Raw genomic sequence first — 17909 nt, 5'->3', positions numbered from 1 at the left:
GGCAATATGGCATCCAAGCTCATTAGTTGGACCTTAGGAGCTTGCAAGGCTTTGGTAACAAACTTTGAGAGAAGGGATTTAAAAATATAGAAATAACTAGAAAAGAGATAAAAATTGAAGATGATTGGAGGTGCCTACTCTGAAACATTTTGTAGAGATGAATTGCAACACACCAGAAGATCTAGTCTAGGTGAAAGACAGCGCTGGCATTAGGGCACATGAATATGTTGTTCATTAAAAATTTAGGCTTAAACTTCAAGAACTGTTTCAAAGCACTTAGTAAGATTTCAGAGGAGCTTTCAGTAATAGCCACAATGGAAGACAATGTAAGCTTTTTTTAAATAGATCTTGTTATTTTGGTGTAATTAGTCTGCTGTAGCAATAGGTTGTACTCAGAGACATTACCAAGTCAGTGCTGCTCACATGCAGAATCATGGGTAATCTTATTAGATTCATAGAATAGTTTGGGCTGAGAGGGACCTTTAAAGGCCACCTGCAATGAGCAGGGGCATCTTCAACTAAATCAGGTTGCTCAGAGCCCTATTCAGTCTGGTCTTGGATATTAAAGCTCCATGGTAATTATGTGTATACTCATATTTACAGGATCATACAGATAAGTATAAGATACTTTTATTTTCATCTCCTATTTGCCAGTGTACTTGTGGTTTGCATTAATTAATAAACCAAGAAAGATTAGCAAAGCTCAAAGCCTCAGATTACATTTCTCATAGGGCTTTCTGTTAAAAATTTCTCTCCAAAACTCCCTCTGTCATATGATATGATTTCTCACAAGAATAGTCATCATCTGAACAAATGTACCTGAATCTGTCAGCACATGGTAGTAAGTGCCCACATTTTTACAATAGCTTCTTAACACTCAAGTTGACAAGAATTCAGCAGATTCTTCATTGGTACTTATGACCTTAAATCTCTGTCATTTCTACAGCTCTAGATTTGAATATTGATCCTGGTACACTTTATTAATAACTACCAAAATACTCCAGAGACCCAACAGAACTCATACATGAAAATAAAAAATTAAAATCTTCAGAAATTTGCATCTGATTTGAATTTGGGAATTGAGCTCACAGCTCTTCTCCATTGCAGTAGATTTTGGCTGTGACTTGTATGTGTGAGCCAGTCTAGGTTTTTGTACTCTTTTCCACACCAGTGTACGTGTGGGTTTTCACACTGATTTTTAAAAATGTGTTATATTGGTAAGATTGTACCTCCTGACCTTTTGAAGACGGTACAATACCAAACTTTGATACAGTTTGTGGATTATGCCATTTCCAATGCTGGAAATTTGCTAGGATCATCCATCTTTGTAAAACAGAATTCAACAGAATCGATCTGAGGCTGTTGATTGGGCTTGTATAAAGTTCTGCCTAATGAGTCTGTCCTCAGCAGTGGTCAATTAGAAATAAGATTTCATTCCCTGTTTGTTTCCAGTAATCGTTGCTTTAGACACTTTATTAGTTAAGGTTTGTATCTGAACTTTTGCTTTATAACCCTCAGTGGGTGGATGGATCCTTCACTAGTTTTAACAGTTCTTAAATTTTGCCTTCCACAACATTTCTGGTAGAGCCTCTAGGATTTCACATTGTGTCAGGTGGAGAAAGTCCTGGGGTTTTTTCTTTGATTCTGATAATTTCATTGGCTAGTTTTATTATCATGAAATTGAGTAAATAATAATAGCTTGCTGGCCTTTTCATATCATTCTTTTATGGACCTTCCATCAGATTCTACTTTGTCATGATATTGGATTTATTTTTTCGTTTTGCTTGTGTTTTATGTGTTGAGCTGAAGCTTACTAGTCTTAATCACTTAAAATCAAATTTAAAACCCAAAAATGTTGAATTCCAGTTACGGATCACCCCCAGGCTCAGGGAGAAGCCAGTAGCTAGAACTGAAAATATAAATATGTAAGTATTTTATCAGGCAAAAAAAGGAGCATTATCATCAGGAGGTGTTATTGCACAAGCCTGGGTTTTAGTTCTGTTCTGAAAGTTGGCAGAAGAAGAGATGGTAGCAGAGATGCCATTAAAAGCATAGACTCTACATTTTAGTAACATGTACTGAGAAACAGAGGTTGGATTTCCTGTAGAAAAATGCCTCTGCTAGTTAGCTAAGTAGTGGAAACTAAAGGAATGTTATCTTGGCTATTGGGAGACTGGTGAGGTGTTGCTAGATATGTGGGGGTTTTGTATGACTTTTTACTTTATTGCTATGGAGATGAAATACTTTAATAAATGTGATTTTGTAGCCATGTGGAGCGAAGGTTTTTGGGCTGTCTCTAAAATCTGGCTAGGTGGAGTGTGTAGAAAGATCACCACAAGGCAGGCTGGCATGCTGGCGTGATTTCTGTTGAGGAGCAAGTGCACACAGTCACAAACTGCTCTGCAGTAAAAATAAGGGAAAAGAATTCATGGCAGCATAATTTTAAACATAATTTTCTTCATCAACCAGCTGTTATGTAAAGGTGATAGTAATCACAGGGAGAAGAAAACCTCAGAAGTGATCTCTGACATTTCTTTCCCTTCTTTAGCCAGCATGGTTTTTAGAGAAACTGTCCTGTGACAGTACAGTGGATATATTACCCTAAAACCTGTAACTAAACCCAAAGTTGCGCAAGGGAAAAGTATTCCCTCATGTTTCCTGAAATACTTTGTTATTTTGCAGAAGAATGTGGTTCTCTGTATCACAAATAAGGCAACCCTTCTGAGACACCTGCAAATACAGTTGTTGTATTACCACAAATGTCTTCATCTTCATGCTGGGCCACCCAGTAGAGAAATTGTTTACGATTAATTTGAGTGCAATTGTAAAAAGGTTCTGTTTCAATTGCTTTTTGTGAAGTTACCCTTAAAAACTAACTTTGGACAACAGCAAACTGGCTGTCATAGCCTGCTGCTGAGATGACCACATGGGCTAATGACCCAAGATTTTATTCAGCTCTGAGACAGGCATTACATTTTCTCTCTGTGCTCTGTGTCTGAGCTAACAGACACAGGATAGTTTAGTGCCTGCAGCAAACAGCCTTTGTCTCAGTGACATTTCTTGGTGTGTCATGATTCCCTCATAATCTTTTGCATTATGAAAAATTATGTCTATTAAGCTGGAATTGGATATAAAGTAGTTTTCAATTCTGACGTGTAAAACTGAGCATTTTTTAATTGTTTCATAGAATGCAAATAAAATCCATTGGAGCAAATAGTACATACCCACTGCTTTGCCAGTGATTGCTGCTGTTTGTACTCTTCCTGATGGCAGCACTTGCAAGCCTTGTTCACCTCGTGTTGTTTGTTAATTCTAGTTTACAAAGGTAGAGATTTGAATGTGACAGATATATAAGTAGAAATAGTATTTGTTTTGAAATTTGGTCTTTGGAAATAATGCATTGCTAACCAAAAGGTTAAAATGACTTTATCATTGTGGTCTCACAATGATAAAGTAATTTTATTCTATAAGGTAAATTTTAAAAGATAACTACACAGTACTCATAACTTCATATTCACAGGCAGAAGGAAAGACACTATTCATGCTTTATTTCAGCTCTGAGTTTGTCAAATATAAGTGAACAAGTTCTTGAATTAGCTCAGGAACTGTTCTTCGTGTCTGAAAAGAAGTTACTCCAATTGAAGGCTAGCTTAGCCCTTCCCATAGACTCTGTTTCTGCATACTTAGTCACCAGCTCAGTGATTTAAGTTTTTAATAATTTTTAATAATTTTGATACCAAACATCATAATTTTCTAGCATTATAATTACACGGCTATTAATGAAGTAAGGAGTTCATATCATAAGCCTCTAATCTTTTACAAGCTTAACTTGAAATTGTTGAAGACTCTGATGTTTTAAAATGCTTTTCATTTCTTTTGGACCTTTCTCGAGGTTTTTCATCACTTTACATTCATTCTTCTGTCTACACTTGAATAATGTACTTGACAAGTTCTGTGTGTATAGAACACAGCTCAGTGGAGTCCCAGGAAGGTATGCCATTAGGATGCCTAGCAACTAGAGTAATACAAATATTTGCCAATTTTTTTTCTTCTAGGAATTAATGTTTCCCACCCACTGCACTCCCATGAAATTTAAAAGCTATCAAAACAGAGCAAGAAAAGGACTAGTTCATTTAACTGCTGTAAATATTTCCAAAATATCTTTTTTCCTTCAGACTGCTCAAATTAGTGTCTCAGGTTATGGAAAGGTTTGCATCATTATTAAATGTAGTAATCCATTTACTGAAATCTGATATGAGTGACTTGAGGGAGGGAAGAAAGAGGTAAGAAACTCAATTTTTCTCCCATTCTAAAGGTGACCTTTCAAACACATACCTAATGGAGAATTGCAGAATTTCAAGTCCCTGCCAGACTGCTGGTGTATCAGTACAAATGCCTGCCCTCCTGCATTTTCAGACAGCTCAGTTAAGGGATGTCTTTGAGCCAGCTGCTCAGCCAGCAGAGCCAGGGAGATTGTTCCATTGAAAGCATGCAGTGCAAGGAAGATAGTTTGGATTCTGGCTCAGTTTCAAATTCACATTTTCAGCAAGACCTGCCTTCACTGTGTGAACTTCTACAAATCGTGAATTCATCAGAAAGTAAAGAATGTGAACATGCTTTATTTGTTCTTAGTTTTCTGCTCTAGCAAGTATGCTGCTCAACATCACTGCCCTACTCATGTGAGAGCCACAACATATCCTTATAAATGTAGATCCAAAATAGACTTGGCTGTGGTTTGACTTAGACCTAAATCACAGCTGTACATGAGCACTTCGCTGTAACCTTTTAAAGCGAGCAGAAATGTATTTAAAGGTGATGGTCTCATCACTTTGAGCTAACCTAAACTTTCCAAGATGCTAGTTTGTTTGGCATCTCTCCAGGCTGGTTGCTATGCAGTAGGATTCCAGAGAAGCCAAATTATAGTAGCCTTATAGCTATCACGTTCCTGTCGATGCTTGAGGGACTTCAGTATGGAAACAGAAATAAATGCAAGCTGTTAATGTATGAAATAAGCTGTGCTCAGAGAGTTGTAGTGGGTGAAGAGGGCAAAGAGAAATGTGTATAGGGAACTGACTGTGTGGTGATAGTTCCTGGCTGAATTTCTAGGATGAAATTACAAATAGGAATCCTATTTTTAGAGGTAAAGAATATTAATTTTAAAATAATAGCTTAAAATATTTTCTGATATTGAAATATTTATGAATTGTTGGAAAGGAAAAAGTAAAACCTTCTTTGAACTGTTTAATGAATTTTGCATTTCAGCTGGAAAACTACTCATTACACCCCTAATATTGGTTCTGGGACTGGCACTGGGAGCCGTAGCTGTTGTAATAGGTAAGAGTTACATATGTGAATGAAACTAATCCTGATTATGCAGTGACTTTCTCTATATGACATCTCAAAAACATGGAGACAAAGTACAGATTTCACAGATGCTGTTCTAGTATTAAGCACATTACTTTTTTCTAGAAAAATGAGGTTTTTAAATTTATGCTTACTAGCTTTATTTTTGTTCCCATTTATTTCATTTTCCAAATAAACATCTTTAACTGCTCTAGATAAACTAGCAGAAAGTTCAGAGTCATTTAAATATAATCCTGGGGGCTGACTGACTTGGACCCAGCCTTATAATCACTCCATTGAATCACTATTTCAAATCTTAGTCATGTGTATGACAATATTTTTAGGGAACTAAGGCTTAGTCCCAAGAGCTCACCAGCTTGAAGATACAACAGCAACAAAGCAGCAAATTGGGATGAGTCAGTCTCAAAACATGATCCAGTGAGAACACTGCCAAATTGTATTCCATCACAAAAACTGGTACTCTGAACTCACTTGATTACAGTATCAAAGCTCTGTAAATGTGGTTGCATTAATGTGGACAGATATTTTAGCAAAGCTGCTCTTTGCCTGAGTTTTCCCACAGAAAAGAGATTAGCTGTGACAACAAGGTATAATTTTGCTCATGTGAGTGCATATCCACTCTTTATATTGGCAGCAATATGTCATTGAGGGATCATGCTGCTTCACAGCTTTTCATCAAACTGCTTTTTCCACTGAGAATTTGCAGTGCATGCCCAGCCCTGAGGTATAATGGGGTGTGGCTCCTTTATTTTGATATAATAAAGCCAAAATACACCAGGATAGCTATATTAATAAGGCTGGAAGTAACCAGTCAACCTATAACCAAAATACTATTACAGCTTTTCTAGACTACATCTGGACAAATAAGGACTATTGCTGTAATTTCTTTATTTAGACCAACCATCTTCACTGAAGAGAGTGAGCAGTGCTTATCTTAAGTATTTATTCTATTCAATAGCATTTTTATGCCAAAATTTTAAACAATAAAGGCTTCTTAGTGCCAGTAAATCTTATTTTGGTCTGCAATCTGGTATAATCTATGGTGAGGGAAAAAAAATCCACTTTTTTATATACTAAAAATCAAGAAGGTTTTGCAGTAATATAGTAACAATATTTGCAATAATAATCAGAATGCCATTGAAGTCTTATCCTAGGCTTGGCTGAATAAGATAGGATCAAGGCCAGCAGTATGAGCAGTTCCAAAAACATTGATTATTTATAGAAGAGTTCTGGTTTTGAGGTAATTAGAGCAATATTTGCTGCCAACCACTAGTAGAATAATTTCAGTTACATAGCTGAAAATCATACTGCACCGTTTACAAGGCTATTGAGCAAAGCAACAGCCCTGTGATTGTAGTAGTCTTTTGTTCTATGTTGTTACTGTAGTGGTGTTTGAAAAGAAAATCTTTGGCCATTTCAGTCAGCTGGTAGCAAGAGAAAGAGGAAAATCCTTCTCATTTGGGTTTGAAAGAGTACAGACTATTTGAAAAATTTTTCACCTGAATGATTGTGATGTGTGGGGTTTTTTTGTTTTTACAGCTTTCTTTCTCTCAAAAGACTTAAGAATAAATAGTTCCCTGTCCAGGCAAGCATAAACACTTGATATTATTAAAGATAAGCATTTGGTATTAGTTCACAGTAGATGAGGACGCTTGTAAAAATAAATAAAAAGTAAAACTATAATGTGCTGTCTCTATTGCATGTGAATCTAATTGAAAACTAGCTTTGAATTTAGATCTAAGAATTTCCAGACTGCTTTTAAAAGTTTTGATTGTACCATATACCAGACAGCACGATTCAGAAGTTAATTTGTCAGAGGTGAGTGCAGGGTTAGCAGGAATTTGTTGTAACAGAAAAGAGTAAGTGTAGTTTAATTCATTATCAAAGACAGTGGTTGTTGCAGGCTAGTATTTTTTTCTGCTTGTCCAAATGCCTGGTCTAAATTCTCCTGAGACATGAAAAGCTCCATCTGAATACATATATCTAAAGAACATAGAACACGCACGAAGGATTGAATTTACTTACGTGCTTTTTTCATGTTTCCTTCTTTTGGCAGGTTTATTTGTGTTTCCTATCTATTGCCTTTGTAAAAAGCAGAGGAAAAGGTCACGGACAGGTATGCCCTGGTGAGGACGGACGTTACTGCCTGAACTGAGCTGGTCCTGCAAGGGCTATCCGTGTTTTGTGCAACAGAGCAATACAGTGCTGGTTACAGCATCAAAGCCACCGCCCTGGAAGAAGGATGGGGGCTCTCCTGCCATCTTCCCTCAGCTGAAAACACTACTGCAGACCAGAAAGCCTCTTTGCTCTGGTGCACTCTCAACAAGATGGGCCCCCTGACTGCTGCTTTTTAAATGTTTTTTGGTTTTTTTTTTTTTTTTTTTTTTTTTTTTTTTTTTTTTTTTTTTTAGTTATTACTTCGGAGGGGTTTTTTTGAGTCTAAGTTTCTGAACCAGACAATCCAAGTCTGTATTGTAGCCACAACTCTACTACCGATTTGGCCTGTGAAGAAAGCATTTAACTGCTAACATGTGCTCGTTTTAACTTCAGTCTCGGCCTTTAAGGTGGAAATGCTTAGAAGTGTTTGGACTCTTACTGTGTACTGAGCATACTACTTTTGGTATTAAAAACTTCTTCTGTAAATAACTTCCATCACACAGCATTCTGTTGAGCATACCAAAACCCCATCACATGCCAGAGCACGACAGCTGGTTGTCTTCTGAGCCCTGCTCCTGCCAGTGGAGTGCACATTGCCCCCGCCAAACTGCAGTGCCTCAGAGGGAAACACCCCTACTGCTGGAGCGCCGTGATACTTAAGAGTCTGGTGACTGGTTTCACTTCAGTAATTTATTTATGACAGTCTGTTAATATTAATGGCAGAGTGTGTGACAAGATTTCTTACAACAGGACTTCATTTTTATATTCTCACAGTACAGAAAGAATCTGAAGGGTTTAGATAATAAGATGTGTCAGTGGCCTAATCTGTCCCAAGATATCCCTGAAATGTGTCTTCAGGGAAGCTGGAGACCTGCTCTTTTTATTCTGACTTGGAATATGATATACATGCTAGGCACTACCTGTGTGAGGATTGACTTGATGAAATTTTATAGCCTAAATAGCACATTTTGTTTGTTTCTTCCCTTGAGTAGGCTACTACTACATAAGTCTTGGAGTATCCACTGATGTCTTAGGAGGAAAATCTGTGAATCCAGGGTAAGGGAAGCAATCGTAAATTCTTAGGAGACCACTTGATTCTTACTTTCTGCTTCCAGTGTTTCTCTTCCTGGCACATGACAGTTCTGAAGAGAACAGCTATCTTTGCTCTTTTTTCCTTAAGTTCTACTGTTTGCTACCAAACCTCTTTCTCAGCGCATCACAACAAAAGCAGTTTAATTCAGCATAAGGAGTCAATTACTGAGAATTTTTACACTTTTAATTTTGATCCAAATCTATCATGCAAATATAACTTAAAAAGCTATAATAAATTTGTTTAGACAGAACACTGAAACAATAAAGAAAGGAACTGAATTAAAAAAAATACCTACTTCATACTGTAAAAATACAAGCTAATTTTAAAGAAAACAAGATTGGATTTGTACTGTGAAGGTACTTCTTTTCAGTTTGTGTGTTTGAAGATACACACATATTTATATATCTGTGTTTGTGTATATATGGGGAAAGGGGAAGCAGGAAGATGGGAAATGTCCTTAAGAGTCTACTGACTTCAAAATTTAGGCTTGCAAAAAGATATCATTTAAGAGGATATACTCTGTACCACTTTCTTTGAAAATTGTTGTTAAATCTGAATCCAGTTGTAATTTTTAAGCAAATGGTGTTCTGCCCCACCAACATAATACTGTTACAAGATACTTTGACTTTGAAGCCTCAGTGGAAGAAGCTGATAACTTTTGTTTACCTGGAAACACAAATATCAGTTTACCATATTTGGCTAGTATGCTTGTTTTCTGTCAGCTGCTAGTTTTGTTTTCTTGTGGTTTTTTTTTTTTTTTTTTCTTTAAGCACACCATAGTAGTGAATACCTATTTAATAACTTCCATTTGAATTTAAGGGCATGTTTACCCTGTTATCCTAACAGTAGAAATAGTACCTTTCGAAGATTTGCAAATTAAGAAGGGAAGCAATGATGTTTAGAAATAAAATTCAAAGCCTATTATCAATGCAAATTCACCTGTTATTTAGACTTACTTTCTTCTGAGACACATCAGTTTTCTATTTGTGTTCTGTCTGAAGCTGGAAGCTGCCTTAAAATTGGTCTTGGTTTTGAGTGTGTTTTCTGAGGCTATACATATCAGTTGTCTTTGGCTTACTCAGGGATTTTTATTCCTCTCTTTAAATGTCAAATAATGAAGATATTTTTGTATTATTTAGAAAAACCTTCAGACCTCAGAGAGTGAGATATATATAGGTAGATTTGGGTTTGCAATGCAGTCTATAACTTGGTGTCAAACTATTCCACTTGAGAATATTTTAGTACTTGAGATTATCTGTACTTAACTACACAGTGTATTAATTTCCTTTCTTTTCCTGGTTCTATGTAAATGTGAGAGATATTCTTACAGTCTTTGTAGCTGTTTTCACTCTGCCATGTTTGCCTTTTTCAGTTTTTAACTAGAGTTCAGTAAGATCTGAAACGAAGAGAATAAAGAACATAAAAGGGAAGATAATAGATCTGCACTAATAGATCTGCACTTAGTTCTATTCAGAAAGTATGTCCTTGTGGATGGAGAAAAGGAACATAAAACTCAGCTCCTATATTATCATTTCATCTAGGCCATTTTGATTTTATCAGAACAGATCAAATCAAGGGGAAATGGTTCTTAATTTTCTATACAGAGCAGAAAGAGACATCTTTGACCTTGTAAAGATGAGTGAGTCTGATTGTGCTTTTCCTGCAAAGAAAAAAAAGGAATTGCAATAATTTTTGCAGTTAATAATTTTGCAGTTGCAAGAAATTAAGATAATTTGTTTTGTAGAACAGGATAAATGTTCAAGAATGTGGAAGAATAGGGATAGGGAACTCTTCTTCCATCTGTATAAAAACACTCCCACTTGAAAAGTACATAAATACAATTTTTATCAATATTATATAATATAACCAACTAAAGCATGAGAAGTAGCTCAGTACAAATCTTCATTTGGTTAAACATTAGCTTTTAAGCAACTCATCACAGCAAACCTTGTATGCATCGAAGCCATGTCATTTGTTTTAAAAACATTAATTTATTCTTTTGAAAGAAACTGAATGAACTTTATAAGGAAATTATGTAAGTGTATTGGTTTTTTGTAACTACTCTAGAGAAACCATCGGCCTGTTCTGCTCCATGTTTATTAGCAGAAAACTTCATCAGGCAGCTACATTAACCTGCTAAGGCAGATTCCACACTACTGTATGCTGATCATCATGGTCGTTGTGTTTGCTTTGGCGACAGTTATTTAAGATTATTTATCTTTGTTGCTCATCAGTGCCTGTGTTCCGACTAGGAAATGCTTAAATCCATTCTACACTAGCCTTCTGTTCCAAGCTTGCTGGGGCTGGCTTTGCCTGTGCACTCAGTTCTGCGTGCAGGCGCGCAGTCAGAGCTGGGGCTCTCCCCATCCTGTGCCATGGCTGGGTGTTCCCCATCCTGCTCCTGCTGGCAGGGCTGGCTGGCCACACCTCTCCCGGGAGCTGCTCTCCCCCTCTCCACTATGCAGAATTTAGTTGAATTTCAGTAGTGGGGTCAAGTCCCAGGGCATCTCAGAGCATAGTTAGGTCTATGTAGAGAGTTTACACAGGAGCTTGTGACTAGAAAAAAAATTGTGCTTTTCCTTTCCTATTAGCCAATGAGAGTAATAAGCTGAGTAGGAATACAGGCAAGAAGCAGAAAAACAATTCTGAGTAGCTTTGTGCTGAGCTGACCTATCAGGCGTAGTTCTGTACAAAAACGTCAGTGAGTCTTCATTTCTCACCACCTCTATAATAAACAGTATATTCCTACCTGTTCAGTGTCATTAAAGTACAGTGCACTTTGAGTGATCTATTATCTTCCTTTGAGGCAGTGCAAATGCATAAGGGAAGATTTTGTGTTTGGTTTTGATGCTCCTAATGCTGACTTGGTAATTCTTCCTGGTGTGTTAAGGGTTTTTGTAATTTACACCTATTTATTCATTACAAAAGTTTTACTTTATTAAAAATATTAATTTGCAGGGACTACTGCCAATTTTAACTAGAAGGCATTTTGGATCACTGTAAGGTATTTTTTTTAGCCAAGAGGCTTTTTGCTCTTCCAAAGACTGTCACAGTTTGTGTGATGTTAAATGGTGTGTAGGTGGGGCAGTAATTCTCCCAGAGGATATAAATTCACCAGTGATGGAATGGCTTCTTATGCCAGTTAAGTTTGAGAAACTGTTTAATATTCAGTGGCCAAATAGATTGCCATGCAAATTATTGGTTGGTTTGTTAGTTTTTTTGGGGTTTTTTTAAATTCAGTTATGTTATTTTGTTTCTTGAGCAAACCTTACATCATAATTTTTGGTATGCTAATTGTGCAGGTTCAAGTTGTGGGTAAGAACCACAGATTGCTGTTACTGTTATAATCTATATTAGATCTCTGCTAATGGAAAGAATCCTACATGAGGAGACTATTAGATAATTTCTTACTTTCTTTTCATTTTTAAGCCTTATAGTTGCAGTGAGTCAGCTTCATTCCTGACATCAGTCACAGCCCCATTAAACCAGAGAAAACTATTTTTGTGCCAGTGTGGAATTTGGTTTACAAATACTTTTATAAAAACATCTAGAAGCGTGTTGATAGCCATGGAAAACCTGGTTCACTTCTTAAGAAGTGTGAACTACTATGGAGCCACTCCTCTCATTGCAGAATGATGCCAGTGTGTTGAGTAAGTACAGGAGAGGGAAGGAGTTGGGAAGAATTTCCAAACAACATTCTCATTAGAGCAGATTGTCAGGAGAGGAATTTAATTTATTTCTTTATTATTTAATAGAATAAAGAAATTTTAATGCTTTGAATCACTAAAAACGTTAGAAACGATACCCAAAGACATTGTTAAGGAACATTTCTTCAAATTCTGCTTTCTTCAATGTAACAAATAGCAGCACATTGTAAGAGATGGAATTGGAGCTGTTCAGTATTTTTAGGACTTAACACACAAACTTGAGGGTGCACAACATCTAAAAAGTTATGTTGCTGATCTGTTTGGTAGTTTATCTTTCTACTGTTACATGAAAAACCAGCTGAGCCTTGATTCGATTGAAAGACAGTGTTTTCACTGTTGTTACAGCTTGAGTACTTAATACTCCAAAACATTTTTGTAATAAAACTAACAAATGCAGTTGCTTGCAGACTGAAGCTTCCATGCTAATTCTTCCTTACCTTTCTGTGCATAAGAGTTCAGGAGCTGTATGTTCTCTCTGCAGTAAGGAACAGGCTGCACATATTAGGCAATTAATCACTGATGCTTCTCTTCTCTTGGCCTAATAGTGAAATGCCATAAGGTAGGGAAATGAAAACTGATCTTAGAGTGCATGCTCTGATTTCACAGGTAAAAATGTGTAATAAGTTTTAATTACTCCATAGCAAGAAATAAATACATACATTTTGAACCATAATTCCAGCTGTTAATTTATAAATCTGTCGGTATAACACAATAGTTATACAGTGATGCATTTATTAAAATATGTATATTGTGCAAAAGAAAACCTTTTTTGGTGCTTATTTGGCTTATCAAAACATGAAAAATTAATCTGAAGTGTTTGGATAGATTAAAGGCAGAAGAGAAGCCTATTGTGTAAAAATATTTGTTTAGCATTAATGTGAACTTTGCACATACCTTAAACATAATTGCATGCCCACCCCATTCAGTGTTCACCTTGTTGAAAATTTGTCACACTGAAAACAGTATTTTTGAAATTTTTAACTTACTGTCACAGAGCATGATGTTACTAACACAATGCCACATTTACCTCATTTTTAGAAGGAAATATATTTACAGAATTCAGAGAAGCTGTTCAGGTATTTTGAACCCGTCCTGTTAAACTATGAAGCAGTCAGAAAACATCTTCGTGCCTTTTGCAAGCTCTAGGTGAGCAGATGGCTTCAGTCTTTAGTCATGGACTATGTTTTTGCATAAAAAATGCACTCTTAAGAGTTTTTCATATCAATTTGCATCCTGCTGATTTGTGTCCTGAAATTGCAAGGACAGGGATAGATTTACATTTCACCGTTTACCATCTCATAATAAATTGTTTACCACGTTTCCATTCTTACACACTTTGTTTGTATGCTCTCCTTCTCATTCTAAATCTCATCATTTGAAGCTGACTCGTAAAAATGGCTGATGATCAAATTGCACCTGTAAAATGTGATCTCATAAGAAGTTGCTTCATTAATGCTTTGCTGAGATATAAACAAAATATTAATTTTGTTGTATTTACATTACTTAAAAGCAAGATGCTGAAATCCGTTCTTCTTCAGGGCTTTTAATTTTGAATTTTTTAAAAGTTACTTAAACAGTATAGTCATCTTTGTTACATAACTAACCATATGAGTACAAAATAACATTTTTGGGTATTTGTTAATTCTTGTCGCTATGGTAGAGATGAGAATAGTGTTGAAAAAAAGAAAAAATACCTCTGAGGAGTACAAGCTGAATTTAATTCCATGACAGTTCAATGAGAAGTCTTCCCTTGCCCCCATCCCTTGTTTTGTGTATCTTAGGGTGAAGGGTTCCCTTTAAAATAGGTTTAATTTGACTGGCAAGGAGTGAGGGTAGTGAGATAATAGATCACACCGTTTTTCGTGTACAGGTTTCTGGCACAACTAGGGTGCTGGCCAAACATTGTGGATTCATTAAGAAAGCAATTTCTAGTTCTGCATTTGGGCAGCATAAAAGCTAGATGTATCAGTGATGGGAACTTTTTGTAGTATATTTATGGGATGACTAAGAAATTGTAAAAACTGGAGGAAGGCAATGCCCGTGAAAGCAATGCTTGAATTCCAGTATTTAGTGTTTTGTATAATGAGAGATTTTAAATGTGTAAGTGCCTTATTGCGTGAAACAAATGTAAGGTGTTTATGCCCCTCAGCAGAGCAATTGGGAATTGGGAATTCCTGTTCTGTGGTCTCCTACAGTTACATTAACCTGAAGTAATGAGTTTGGTTTGCTGAGAAAGTTGACAAATGTTATATTAGGGAAGAAGTTAGCCTATCATAAAAGTAATCTGGCATGCTTATGTTAATTCCGATGATCTCATTTCTGTGGGTTTTTTAACTTGCTCTTTGCCCCCATCCCTCCCATCTTCCTTCAGACTTCTGCAGAAATGCATCTTAAGTTGTTAAGAGTAAGCCTGGCTCCTCCAACATAAGAAGCCCTGAGTTTTAACCACTGAAAGAGATGCAGCCTATTGGAGAGGAGAATTGAGCACAGCCTGTTGTGCCAGCTCACAGGCTCACTGGTGCCTTGTTCACCCTAATTGTTGGAGGTGGAAGCACCAAGGCACATGGAGGTGCACTGCAGCCAGGCTGGGACTTAAAGCGGGTTGGGAGCATTTCAGTGTTCTCCAGCTGGAGCTGTCCTGTTAATACAAGTTGGTAACTCCTGTGGAGTGGGAATCTAGGTGGACGAAACCATCGATCAAGATGGTGGCGCAGCTCTGGGAGCTCTGCCCAGCCCTTCACTGCAGGGTGGGAGGTGTGATCTGGAAAAGTATTACTCATTTTGCCATCTTCTGATAGCTTCAAAATGGGTGTTGTGGGGTTTATTTCTTCTTGTTTCATTTTCCAGAAGACAGTGGAATTTTACCCTTTAGGTTCTAAACTTACTAAAGGACCTGTTGGTTCTTACTAACATTGATGCCACTGTTGTCCATCTATTACTGAGGTCAGGAATGAGCTACTTTTCTAAAACTACCTTGAATTTCATGAGCTTATGGAAGCAATTATCTGCCAAAAAAATTGAAGTATAAAAGGTAATTATCAGGAGAAAATTGAGTTAATGGGGGGTAAGAAGAAAACTTAAGCTTAGAAGGTCTTATTTTTTTATAGATTCATGATCACAAGATGGTTTTAATATGTTCAATTTCCTCCACTGAGAATTTGTGAAAAAAAGCAGGAGAAATTAAGATGAGTATTCCTTTGAACCTTTTATTTTCCTGAAACTCTTGAGTTTTTCAGAACTGTAGGAGGGGCTTTTTTTTCCACCCTGGACTTATTAATTGGTGATATAGCTGTGACATACTGTGAACACTACTGTGACTGTTTAGTCAGGATTCACCTTGCATATCTAAAGGTTTTGGTGTTAGGGAATTTGATTTAGAGCCATACTGCAATAAAATTATAAGTGAATTATTATGTATCTTAATGACTTCTATTTCAGCATTAGCTCGGAATTTTAAAATTTGATCCTTCTATAATCTATTAAATAGAAGATGCCATATGTCAAAATACTCCTTCAACCTTATGAGTTTGTTTGTTTATTTTTACTAGTTATTTCCTTAAATGATTTTTTTTCTCTCCTAGAACCAGCATTCACTCAACCAAAATGCTGATATGATTTCCCCATTATCTTTGTCTTGCATTTAGCCAAAACTATGTTTTCTGTTGCCAAGTATTGCAACAATGGTCTTCATGCTGTAATAACTTGATAAAATATTCAGTAGTCTTGGGCAATATTTTACAAATAATTCATCTTCAAGTTGGTATTTTAAATGTATACCAGTAATCACTGTTGAGTGTGCTACCTATGTGGCTGCTTCAGTTCATGTCAATGTTTTGTAAGGATTATTTCTTGCTATCCTCTTCAGAGTGCCTTTTCATTTAGGAGGTCTAGAAAGATGGTTCATTGAAGTCTTTTGTTGAATCTACCATAGTAATGTCTGATCTGTAAACTTGTCCTGATGAATGTATAACTAAAATCTTGTTCTTTAAAAAGCTATAGTAGACACAGGTTATATATGCACATGTACATGCATGGATACAAGGGAAGGTATTCTGCCAATGTTTGTCCTGCTGGACAGGACCTTTCGAAAGTAAGTGAATTTTTTAACAGTTTTATTTTCAAAATGTTACCTCACTAGTATTCAGTAGTAGATATGTCTCTGTATTGCTTCACTTTGCTAAATACAATCGCGGTAGGCAGTTTAATTTTTAAAAGACTCTGTGATGAATCTGGTGTTCATATGAGACTGAATTTCGTAAGACTAAACTTACGGTACTTTATTTCCTTTAAAGGCATTCCTTTCATTTACACTGACATCCCAAGCCCCTCTTAGCAACAGACTGAAAAAGTGCTTCCCCATGATGAAACGGAAGAATGTCAAGTAGCATTTGAATGCACTCCACCCATCTTAGAATCAGTATTCAGAAATGGGGGTGGGGGGCAGTGGATTTGATTAATTGTGGGGAGACATACATTGTAGAGTTCATTCACTTGCACACAAGGGGTTTTACAATGTCATCTAGTAATGTCCACCTAATAAAGTTTTGAAAAAGAAAAATTAAATTGCCTGAATGTTTAACTCTTTCTTTAAGCAATTCTGTGTGTGAAGGATAGTTGACAATCTCCAAGGAGTCTTGCTTAAATTTGTAATACTTTTTATGATATTTATATGATCTTTTTAAAAAATCACACTAAATAATTTAAACTTCAGAATCTTTGTGTTCTCAATCCCTGTATTAGTCACTTCACTCTTAGCTGCTGTAACACTGAAAATGAAAGCAGAGGTAAAAAGCCAGTTTACTGTGGTGAATATTTTAATACAAAATACTCCCTGTCATGTGGTGTCATCTCTGGCTACTGCTTTCACTTTTAAAAGCATCCTAAAATACAACATAGAATTTTACCTTCTCATGAAATGTTAAAATCTTAGCTTAAAATAACCGAACACAAAATGAGGAGAAAATGGCTGGAATCCAATATTCCCATTCCCTTTTTATAACTACTTTGTAAAGCTTTATCACTTTCAGAGGGTTTCAGAGAAAGCAAACCGTAGCTGTAAATTTGAAATTGGTAACCCATCAATTGATGCAGTTGCCTCTTCTCTCTGGAAAGGAACTGTGTTCAGTTTCCTTACTAGGTGAGCTGTCAGTATTGATGGAATGTTTTCTGATGTGTTGGGGATTTTTGCACATTCATGAACTGGCACACAAGGTACCACCATTACCTACACTTTGTTTCTGTAGGAAATAAAGCTGAAAACTAATTCCCTGCTGAGAAATACTCAGGAAAAATCTTGAGGCCTATGCTTTGTCCCACTGGTGGAGAAAAAGCTTTTCAGCCCTCTCCCCAGGCCCCTCTAAAACAGGATTTGCAACAAAATGCCAAGGACATCATAGCAGAGGCTCCTTATCTGCAGGAATTGTAGCGTGCAGTGTGCAGCAATGGAAGGGTAATCCACAGGCCAAAGAAATCAATAGCCCTAGAGCTGAAACTGAAGCTAAACTTCTCACTTGCAATCTCAAACTGTTTGACAAAAGACAGACAGCAGACTTTGATTATAAGCATGGTATTTCCCCAAGTAAATAGGA

General features: G+C 36.5%; 1 protein-coding gene across 1 annotated transcript in view; it reads left to right on the top strand.

Annotated features, from left to right (window-relative positions):
- The window catches only part of RNF217 (ring finger protein 217), a 63888-nt gene extending 47004 nt beyond the window's left edge, over positions 1-16884 (top strand). Inside the window, exons 5-6 of the mRNA XM_059468108.1 lie at positions 5263-5334; positions 7421-16884. Coding sequence (XP_059324091.1) covers positions 5263-5334; positions 7421-7494 — 146 coding nt within the window. The 3' untranslated portion in view covers positions 7495-16884. The remainder of the gene's footprint in view (positions 1-5262; positions 5335-7420) is intronic.
- Positions 16885-17909: the final 1025 nt, after the last annotated feature.

This window comes from Ammospiza nelsoni, chromosome 3, assembly GCF_027579445.1.
Source record: "Ammospiza nelsoni isolate bAmmNel1 chromosome 3, bAmmNel1.pri, whole genome shotgun sequence".
NCBI classification, from domain to species: domain Eukaryota; kingdom Metazoa; phylum Chordata; class Aves; order Passeriformes; family Passerellidae; genus Ammospiza; species Ammospiza nelsoni.
This window is presented reverse-complemented; position numbering and strand designations above follow the sequence as displayed.